General features: G+C 35.5%; 1 protein-coding gene across 1 annotated transcript; it reads right to left on the bottom strand.

Annotated features, from left to right (window-relative positions):
• Nucleotides 1–697: 697 nt before the first annotated feature.
• On the bottom strand, nucleotides 698–5474 carry LOC100377225 (hyaluronidase-1-like). Its single transcript, XM_002734311.4, has 3 exons — nucleotides 5089–5474; nucleotides 2091–2681; nucleotides 698–1256 (listed from the first exon to the last, which is right to left on the bottom strand). The coding sequence occupies exons 1-3, from the start codon at nucleotides 5356–5358 to the stop codon at nucleotides 897–899; spliced, it is 1221 nt and encodes a 406-aa protein (XP_002734357.1). The 5' UTR covers nucleotides 5359–5474; the 3' UTR covers nucleotides 698–896.
• Nucleotides 5475–12098: the final 6624 nt, after the last annotated feature.

Here is a 12098-nt window from a genome sequence, read left to right as displayed (position 1 = left end):
TAGATGTATTAAGTACAAATAAAGAATACTGTATTTACTAGTTTGATTAAAATTTATCTGTGGAGCAATATGCAAATTAGGTAATTAATATACACAGATTTCAACTAAAAACTAAGTTTAATTAAAATTAGATGATAGGTTTTTTGTGATATCAGTAGAACAGACAAGCACGAACCACAAAGACTATAAAAGCACTCGTACATGTAAATTGTTTAGTTTCTGAATTTACAAAAGCAGATGAGAAATTTTCAGATTTCTTTTGACTTTTTAAATTTATCTACAAAAATAGACTCTCCAGCACTTCCCACTATTGTATTGGTCAGTGCTGAATAGAATTTACTTCAAGTGGTGAGTTGATTTGTAGAAAAATAGAAAGTGATAAACATTCTCCTTTCCCTCATTACAACATACCCTGTCACCTTTATAATTTTCTTATCCTGTTTTATTCCCTTGCATTTAATCTCACCTTAAAGAAGAGAGAGATGCTATTGTGATCATAGGGATCCTTTATAGTATTTTTCCCTTTACTGTTGTGTTCAATCTAGCCATAGTGCTTTAGGGATTTGATATCTTAACCAAAACTCTTTATTTCATTTTTTTCACTAATTTTATAGAAACTTTTAATCCAACATTCTGCGGTCTTTTTAGGTAAATTCGACATTCCAATCACACATTGCAAAACATACTAGGTTACAAATACAGCAGACTCATTGAGAATTTATTAGAGTTCAAAATGGTAAGCAAAAAAAAGTTTTATTGAAGTCAATGTCCAATGAGACAAACCAGAGAATTCTGGGTAATTTATAGTGCTGTGGTCTCGCTGTTGTGAGGCAAATATTCTAAGGTCTTTTCTCTTATACAAGGGAAATTATAAGAAAAACTTGTATTGGAATATACTACTTCTGGTCACAGTGGTTGCCATGCCAACCCTGATAGCACCAACATTTAGTTGTGTCACTTCTTGAAAACGTGAGCACTTGTTTTTCCATTTTTGAAAAGTGACAATATTTTGATATTTTATCATGGGAACTTGCATTATCTTGTTCCATACATCTGCCATGATAATTGCAATGTGATTTGCTACATTGTATACCAAGATTGGTAGTGTTTAATACATATGGTCCAAGTAACAAGGTGAGATATTTTTGTAAACTATGGCATGCTTCTGGGTTATTAGTATCTTCGTTATCACCCCATAAAATCACGCCTGATAATCCCTTTTTCATGGATTGTCCAATAGTGTATTGCAAATGAACCTACAAATGAATGAATAAAACATAGTTAAACTATTGAACTTCCTGTCCATAATTGCTAGTAAACTATAACAGAAAGTAAGTGATATTGTAATAATTATACAATCAAAACACTGACATCATTTAAACGGTATAAATCAACAATGAAATTTTATGTTTTTTGCTGAAAATTATTTGTGAACAATTTATTTCTCAGATATGATTTTGGCCGTGTCTGGGTTGCAAAAACTGTAAATAATGAAAAAGCTTTTTTTTGAGTGTAATCAAAGACCTAAAGATATTTATATGCAAGACTGAAGAGTCGAGATACATAATAGTCACAAACTTGGAAATTAATTAACAGGACTTATAAAAGCTATCTAAATTGTAATTTCTTCACGCCAGTGAATTGCTCTTCTTTATCCAGACTGAAAATATCCGCACATCAGCTCATAATTTTAAAGGGTAGAGTGAATGCTATCCCACAAGACGATCAAGTATGTGCAGATTGATTGAATGTACCGGTAATTGAGGACATGTATCATTTTGTTTTTGCTTTATTGCCGAATACTATTATACACTGCCCACCAGGTGTAAGTTTGCTAATTTATTACATAAAGAAAATGTGTATATTTCAACACATTAAACTCAGTTTTAACAAACACAAAAGAAAATTCATAAAGTTGCTTAATTTATGCAAATTAATACATTAATATGCAGGAATTTTAAGGATTAATCTAATCAGGACTGAGAATTATCCAAGAACACGTGCATCAACTTTTATTTAAATTTGTTGGGTGGCATCAACAATATGGAGGAAATATTGACAATATGTAAAAAAGTTATGTGTATACTCACATTATTGAGGTAATATTGAGTGTTTGAATAATTATATCTACAATACGAGTATATAGGTATATACGGATTTGAAGACTGCATCACCACTCTTATAGCTTCATCCAGTCTGGCAGAAATAAACTTTAATAAACTGATATTGCAGAATTGATCACCAGCGCTCACATAAATAGATGGATAAACTGCTGTACTACTATCAAACAACCACTGGAGCTTGTCATTTTGTTCTTTTACTTCATTTGAGCATTTCTCTTCATCCAAATTATAGCATCGTGGAAAGCCATAAAATCCCCATAATGCATTAGGGCGTAGTTCTTTTACAAGCTTTAAAGTACCTTCCATCAATGATTTTGCAGCATTTTCAAACTCAAATTTTGCAACAGATTTTATAAATTCTTCAGACCAGTTCCCGTGCCTTTTTTTAACAAGTAGTATAGATTGATCCTGATAAATTTTTTTAGAATCCCAGTTCCTCTCCCAAGTTGGTCGCCATGGCTCCCAATCAATAACTGCTAGTCCATTAAACTCTGTATCTGGTATAAATTCCATAATGTCCTCAGCTACTTGTTCAAAATGTGCGTTAAAATCAGCAAGCTGAATTAGAATAAAACAGACAAGAACCTTGAGCAAAATCTACATGTTGCACCAATACACCCACCCAGTGTAAATATCTGATGTATATGCAGATAATTGTTCAACAGTTCTGTAACACAAGTTCTGATTGGTTGTTGATCCTTAAACTAGACTAGAGCAGTTCACATAGGTGCATGATCAGGGTCAGAGGCATGTACAACAGCAACCATCAACCTGTAGCCATGACTAGACCCTCTACCTTCATCAGATTTTCCAGTAGTACAGATGGTAGCCCATACCAAACTAGATATAGTCAAATCGTCTGTGGCTAATGATGGCCAAGTGAACATTTTCTAAAATCTAGCATTTTGGTTTTTGGCGTAATTTCAATTCATGAATTGGCAGTAAGTAGTCAAAACTAAAAGTTTGGTTGTAGTATCCAAAGTTATGCCTGTGGTGGCAACATGGCCCTTTCAGTTGATCTCGCAGTGAGACGTCCCCTATTTGACAAGAACACTGTTATACTCAAAAAAATTTTCAATCTCCATTTCAGCAATGTCATGAATCAGTTAGCAAGGCTTTAGTTCTAGAATATGAAACCTATAGGAATATTAAAAAGTTGGCATCAAAACAGAACTGACTGGTAACATTGTAGTTTGCACATTGTTGGGTTTGCCGTTGACAGAAAATGTACAAATAACTGAAAAGTCACTTTAGCGATTAAACAACATTCCGAAATGAAAATAGAATTTTGATTTTCATAGTTCATTTCAAAATCCTATTGTTGAAAACTAAATGTCGCAGCTAAACTTTCAATTGATTTCAACTGATGAAATAATGGTAAAATAATGTCCAAATAAAAAGATAACAATCAAATAATGTGACAAAAAAACCATAACAGTAATCAAATAATGTAATTCCAACAATTTAAAAATGATGATACTATGACAGCTATTCATTTATTCTTGTGTACAATACAATAACAAACTTATAGCAGTGTCAGTATTTCAAACGCTTAAAATGGTGCTCAGGTTTTCCAAAACGCCAATATTTTGTTGTTTTAATTATTTACACTTATCAATAGACTTATGAGAAGTGACTGAACATAAAAAGAAAACTAATAACAGTAAATTGTGACATATTGATCGCAAAGTGTTCAACCTGAATATAAAATTTTGGAAATTTGCATCACTTTTATCACTGGTAGTTTCAAGATCATCTTACAATGAAAGGTATAACCCTACCGACGATAAAAACAATACTAACAATAAGAACCAAGAGATATACATAATTGCATGCAGGTACTATGGAATGATGGCGGATTTAAGTGCATAATCTGGTAACAATAGAAGTGGACCAGTTACAAAAATAGACCGGTTATGAAGTGTACCCGTCGATTTACCAGAAAATTTTACCAGTGGGTGAAGTGGAAGTGGGTATGTTATGATAAAACTTATCATAAAGTCACAAGACAGGTATCTCTCCTATGGTTTCGTATAACAATAACATTAGCTTATCATGTTTTTCCTTGTTCTATAATTACTTGTATTTAATGTGCTATTTGTGATATTAGTTAGTTATGTGAAGTATTATTTCTGTTTTTGTTTTACAACCATAAAATTACTCTCTGTAGTAGATTTTCGTGTTGGATAAAATTATTATTATTATTATATACATTTTGAGTTTTCACAAAATCACTACCCGGTAATACTTGTTTCCGGCCGATCAGCTTGCACTATATATATATATATATATGTCCAGAGGTACATTACTTGGGGTTTGCAACTACGATTACATGATACCAAGATCCCGTTTCAATCTCGCTCTCGCATAAACGTTCCAACTCAGAAAAATGCGAATGCGCATGCCCGAGGTAACTAGGATACTTGGATCCTGGGATGTCCAGGTGGATCAAAATAGCTGCCCACAATATGACGGATTACGAGAACTATATTTTCTGTACATTTTCGATGTATTACATTTTTCACTATGATAGTGACAAGAAAAGTTTTATTTTTTCATTACAAACCTTGACCATTGATATATGTCATGTCAGAAGGTCGTAGCCTCAGTCTCGCTATCTACGAGAAGAGACTTGAATGTGATCTTGACATGATGTCACCATACAGTACTGTGCGAGTTGCAAACCCCAAGTAATGTACCTTTGATATGTCTTATATATAGTGCAAGCTGATTTTTGTGGTTTCGGAGCGTGATGATTAAATTTAATAACATATGCTTGCTTTACATTACTAAACTGTTTTAATTCCATAATTTCTATTATTTTGAGCAAGGGTAAAGTCCTGTACCGGGACATAGTCGCACGGCCCCATAGACGTCCACGCATTGAGACGAATAGATCGTCAAGCCCCTGTGAGTTCACTTAATTCTCTCATAATCCGTTTCTCATTGTATTCCAAAATCTTACCTGGGGTATTCCTCCATTTACTGCTGTCTTATTGTCGGTGAAAAACGGGTACAAACCCATCTTATCGTGATCAAATAATGCAATCTTATCTCCTATCCAGGCCTGGTTACTATTCACAATTATTTCATATTTGTTAAAGTTGAACGGAATTCCGTACTCATTGCAGTGCCGAGTAGGTGTGTTCCAAACTGCGCGGAAATGCTCCGAGGGAAAAGCAACAGTTACATCAACAAACAACGCAACAAATATAACCGGAGCTGGTACAAACATGGTGTGGTGTTTTAGCGGTTTCTCCGGCGTTAAAATAACGTCAAACAAGTTTCATAAGCCTGAGATCCAATTATTCAGAGGGTCATTCCCAGTGCACTGAAGTATGGGTTGGTGAAGCCCAATTTCCCGGAAGTCGAGTTACAGCGTTTTGCATGCGCGCGCATACCGTTGTTTTGGAGGAACGTGAAGTTTCTCGCATGATATTTGATCTTGTGGGTGTACTAATCGACGTGATAATAATAATAATATTCCGTTTTACCAAATATCAAGAGACTGACGTGTTCGTACTTGTACCGTGAAACAGGCTGTCATCGTGCTTGCACCCCAGTCTCACTACTTCCGGGAAAGTGGATGTAGACGGCAGCCGTAAATTCTCCTAGAACATACTACATAGAAAAAAGGATATGTAATCTCCAGGAATTTTAGCATAGATGAATTATTTCTTAATACTGTTTCAAGCGATGATGTTTTTCATTCGGCAAAACATGGAACAAAAACGACCCAAACTATTCACAATTAAACCAAAACAAGCCACAAAATTAAGTGTGAACGTTCAGCAATTTTGGGGGCGCTGTTCTCACCCGCCATGCGATGTGCCCAAACGACACAATGAAAAGATGTAAATAAAGAATGAATAGCCGAATACAAATCTCATAACAATATGTGAAAGTAAATACTAAATAATTACTGATGCACAATAATTATAAGTAATAAATAACAAAATAAACACTATTCTTGAGGGGCGGACTTTTTCACCGCCTGGCAACCATCACGGCCGACGAAAACTCTTGGGGGGGGGGGATACTTCCACCTTAAGCGGTTAGGGGTATGCAGCCCACCTCTCGTAAACTATACCCACTTCTAAACACAAGTGTTTTCAGCGACTCACATGGCTTAACTCGTACCACATGCGCATAATAAGAAACACCCAGCTCACAACTTTCGCTACCAGTGAGCGCATCCGGGCGACGCATTTTATTTATCGTTTTCCGGTACCTGGCTTTGAATATAAGAACCTGTGAAAAAGTTAATAAATGCTACGCACTTCTAAACCAAAACATTGATAAATAAGTATCCACTTCTGAAAAAAAACCCATGAAATGACACCCCAGTCGGGCGGCACATACCCTTCGTGTTCCAATACGTGACAATAGGAAAGACAGAAGTGTACCACGACATATATTGGTTAAATTTCCCGTACGGCTTCAACGTAGCGATATCCTAGCTAAGAAACGTCCCTGCTTAAGCGATACAGGTATATTTGTAACTGTAGATCTTTGTAAATCAGACTTGGATACCAAACGTGCTATGAAGGATGTTACGAACTCTGCTTATAAGAACGGTAAAAAGTACGTTTCACAAATGGTAAACTATTTATCGATGGTCAGTTACATAACAAGTCTTAGTAATAAATAGTAATGTAGATTACTGTATAATTTAACAATATAACATTTATTATACCCATTACTGCATGTTATGTCGTCGTGGTAGGAGGGAGTCCTTATATAGGTCTAAACTTATTCTTTTTGGCATTTAACGTCAATATACTATTATAATACCGTCAAAAGTTTCAATTTGCATTTTTAAGTGGAAATAATTAAAATAACCAAAACGAGCCAATTGCTTATGTTGGACTCTTGCACTGTTTTCAAATACTCGTACACGATTACTAAGCTTTGTCATTATGGTCATCTACGTGTGGCTCAAATTATATAAAATAGTTATTATCACTTTCTCTTTTTTTTTTCTTGAGTCGGTGGGTGATAACGCTGATCGAAGTTTTTTTTCAAAATCACTATATCTTATAATCATGTTATTTGGTATTGTTCCTGTTATCAAAACTGATTTCAGCTATATTGTTAATACTAGTATAATGCATTTAAAAAAAGTTACACATTCTATAAATTAAAATGGTCAACAGTATATCAGAGCTGGTAATTCAAAAAAATAATTGATTAGATTTGTCATTTTACCCTGTGTGTGTGCGTGTGGGAGGGGGGTGTGTCCGTTCCACCAATATCTCAAGAACCGTATGGTGGTTTTTAATGAAACTTGGTGTATAGATGCTTTGGGCTAATGCGCAGATTTGATTATGTTTTGGTTGAAATTCATACATATTAATTATCTGATTTGTATGATAATTAGCTGATTTTTAGCTGTTCCTTAACTGTTCCACTGATATCTAAAGAGCCATTCATTAGATTTTAATGAAACTTGGTACATAGATGCTCTGAACTAATGCACTGACAGATGTGATTAGTTTCGGATAAAAATACGTGCATATAATTGACCTTATTTGCACAATGATTAGTAAATTTTTGGCTTTTGCACTGATATCTCAAGTACTAACCATCACATTTCAATGAAACGTACATAGACACATAGGACGATGCACAGACATGTGAAATAGTAATTACCCAATTTGCATAATTAATCAATTTTCAGCTTTTGATATTTCAAGTACTATTACTTCATTACTTTTCAATGAAACTTGATACATATATGCTCTAGAACAATCCAGAGACTTGATTACTTTTAAGTAAGAATGTGTGAATATTTCTCAACTAATTTGCATAATTAGCCAATTTTCAGCTTTTATACTGATATCTTATGGACTAATTATTCCATTTCAATGAAACTTGGTACATTGATGCTCCAGAACTATGCACAGACCCGCTCAGTTTTTGGTTAAATTCAGATCATATTAATTACCTAATTTGCATAATAAATCATAATTTTTGGTTCTAATCACATTTCAATAAAACTTCATACATAGATAGTCTGTGACAGTACTTATCTTAATTCAATGAATCTTGGTACATATGTACTCTAACACAATGTGATCAACAAATTATTTTTATATACATCTATAATAATTACCTAATTTGCATAATAATTTACTTTTCAGCTTTCCACTAATTTAGTTAAGGCTTAATCATTACATTATAAAGAAACTTTGTACATGTGCACCCTGAAACAATATACAGACCTAAATGATCTATGCATAATAATTATATTATGTTGAGTATTTTCTACGGGTGTCACAGTGTAAGGTCTGCTTATCGCAATTGAGAGGGCCACCCACAGAACACTGGACAGGGGGTTCTTTTACTGCTAGTGTGGGGTAGACAAGACAATAGTACTGGAAATGAAATACACATACACCAAAATATCAAGTTAAAGCTCCTGGCTTTAATACCTCTCAAAATAATTACAAGAAATAAAGCACAGAAAAATACAATGAATAAAGTCACTAAAATAGGGGATTGCTTAGGGAAGTGTGCATTGGTGATAACTCACAGTTCCAGGATGTATTATTGGACGACAGTCAATGGCTTCTGCAACACAACAACGGAGAAATACAGGAGTCTTGCTTGCAGAGGAACGCTGGTATTCTGGAGGGCACCACTGAAAGCAGGAGATCGCAGAGCAGTTCATACAAGTCTCACGTAATGATGGCTATAGCCTGTAATATCGTATCGTAGCAGAACACACAGAAAAGCAAGTTGAAAAGACGGTCACCAGGTTGAAATTATCCACCCAAACTGTCTTTAGTCTGTCCAATTTATAGGCAGTGACACCACCTGGGTTCCACATGAGCCAATCACAATGTAATTTTTCTAGCAGTTGTGTCACGTAGGTAGATTCCAATTCTCCCTCCAAAGTTGTAAACACCCTTTGTTATGTAAATTACAAGCACACCTGGTAGAACCCACTGTCCTTCCAGAGTTGAAAACAAGTATGACCTATCAATCACCTTTATGACAGTTATCACAATGCACACCGTTTCTTCCCATGATTCCATGCTCATTTGCAGGGTTTGAGATAATATGACAAAGCATAAAATAAAGGATGCTGACATTGCCCCCTCATCAAGACTGGACATGGCACATTTCAGTCCAATAATCAGCATCAACTGCCAATAAATTTACATTTCTCAAAATTGCAAAAAAGTATTGTAACAGTAATTCTAAGTATTGTCAATTCTGCTTTAATAGTCTGCACCTATATTTTCTTTACCTTCAATTGCTATAATGCGGTAGCTAAAAGATTGCAAATATAGGGCACATCGCATTAACCTACTGTTTACTTCTTGTGCCTTGTTTAAATAAATCAATGGCTGGTGATTAGTCTCCAAAATAAATTCTTTACCATATAAATATTGGTGAAATATATATGCAATGCCCAAATCACTGCCAAACACTCCTTTTCAATTACAGAATAAGACCTCTTTGGCTAGCAATTTACGGCTGGCATATGCCACTGGAAATTTTCTTTCCACATATTGCTGCAATAAAACTGCACCAAGCCCAACTCCTGATGTATCGCATCTCAAAATAAAACTCTTAGTAAAATCAGGCAACCTTAAAGTTGGTTGCTTACTCAATAAAACTTTCAAGTAATTAAAGGCACGTTCTTGGGAATCTCCCCAGGCTACCTTTCTTGGCTGAACTTTTCTGGTAAAATCACTTAGAGGAGCTGCTATTGTAGCAAAGTTTGGTACAAATTTGCAATAGTATCCAGCCATGCCTAAAAATTACCTTACTTGCTTTACTGTTTCAGGTCTGGCTGCATGCTGTATGGTTTCGATTTTATCTGGCAATACTTGCAAAATACCGTCACCTACTTGGTGACCAATAAACTCTAAATTAGTAAAACCAAAGAAACATTTTGAAGGTCTGGCAGTTAAACCTGCCTTCCTTAAACGAGCCAAAACCTCCTGTACAATCTGCACATGCTCTTTCCAAAATTTTGAATAAATTAAAATGTCATCAATTAAATTCTCAACTTTACCTTCAAGACCTACCAACAAAATACGCATCATACGGGAAAAAGAGGCTGGTGCATTCACAAGCCTGAAAGGCATGCGTCAAAACTGAAATAAACCATCAGGTCTTTTCTTTAGCCCCCTCACTCATGGGGATCTTCCAGTACACCTTGGTTAGATCAATTTTGGTGAAGTACCGACCCTCTTTTAAGCGTGAAAATAGGTCTTCAGGTCCTTTCTTATTCACCAAAACAATCGGTGAGGCATAAGGTGAATTTGATGGTTCAATTACACCCATCTCTAACATACTCTTAAACTCTGACCTCACTATATCTGTCATAGCGAATGGTAAAAGGTATGGTTTTGACCTAACTGGTTCAGATGTTACAAATTTAATATCACGCTCACCAATTTTAGTCTTTCCAGGACAATCAGTGAGAACATCAGAAAATTCTTTCATAACTTCATCTATCTCTCAATGTTGGTCGACATTCAACTCATGGCCAACATGACAATCAACAATTGTTTCCTTGCACTGAATTGGCACAGATTCCAACTCACCACTATCACACAGTATTGTGTCACTGTCAGTAGTATCATATCCAACAACTGCAGTGCACACACAGTTCATCACCCCTGTAACCACTTTCTTGTCATTCAGTTTGTCTCTTTCGTAATATGCTTTCAATAAGTTAGCATGATATATTTTCACCTTGCCTTTTACATCCATTCTGTAATCCATCACATCCACTCTCTCCTTAATTACATATGGCCCCTGCCATTGCATCAACAACTTATTGTGGTCAGCGGGAAGTAACACTAACACTTTGTCACCAGGTTGGAACTTCCTATCCCTGGCCTTCCTATCATAATACATTTTGTATCTAACCTTTGCCTGAGCTAACTCAGCTTGAGCCAATTTACACGTCTCTTCAAGCCGATTTCGCAAATCCAGGACATACTGGTATGTAGTCTTAACGTCTGGTGTAGTGGCCTCCTTTGTCCACACCTCTCTTAAAATCATCATTGGGCCCTTCACTGTTCTACCATAAATAAGATCAATGGGTGAAAACCCTAAACTCTCCTGATCGGACCAATCAGATCCATAGCTATCATCTGAAATGGAACTTCAATCAAGGGCATATCGCCTAATGGTACCTTGCTAACACGACCCCTAAAAGTGGTCTTCTGACATGTATCACATGACCTGCAATATCTAATAACATCATCGTGCATACCAGGCCAATAAAACTGAAATACTATTCTACCTGTAGTCTTCTTAGCACCCAGATGACCTGCCATAACTGACTCATGAGCAAGTGCTAGTACATGATCACGACAACACAATGGTACAACTAATAGAGAACACACACGTCCTCTATCAGCATGAGGTGACTGAAACTCTCATCAGTGCCTTGTTCATCACAAACCTTGCCCAATTGTTACGACCTGTGATCAACTCCTCACCTGTACTCACTAACTTTCTAGCACGCTCTAATGTGAAATTAGACTGCTGTGCCTCTCGCACTGCATCCACAGTAATAGGTTTCTTACCACCATTAGTATCCAACCTTACCAACCTGACAAAAGGGTATTTTAAATCATGTTATGTAGGTGTGGTCTTCGGATGAGTAGATTATCTCTAATTATAACATTCTATATATTAAGAAAACCGTAACAGATCCAGTCTCTGAAATTCAACAAATTAAAATACAATGTGTATTTAACACAAATGCAAAAAGCCTTAAAGGTTGAATCTCACAGATCATTTTTGATAGAATGCACAATAAGAATGGGATTATATATACAGGGGTGGGGTAATATTAGAGCTTTAAAATCTCGTTTTCTGTGTGTCATCAAAATCTCAAGAATATTTTAAGGCAATTTGGTACAAGTGTGTTTTTAGATACTCCTCAGATCTGATTAGGTTAGGACCAAATATGTTAATTTCATAAATTAGCTAATTCGCATA

This window comes from Saccoglossus kowalevskii, chromosome 15, assembly GCF_978046115.1.
Source record: "Saccoglossus kowalevskii chromosome 15, keSacKowa6.1, whole genome shotgun sequence".
In the NCBI taxonomy this organism is placed as follows: domain Eukaryota; kingdom Metazoa; phylum Hemichordata; class Enteropneusta; family Harrimaniidae; genus Saccoglossus; species Saccoglossus kowalevskii.
The sequence above is the reverse complement of the archived record's forward strand: the minus strand, read 5'-3'. Positions and strand labels throughout refer to the sequence as shown.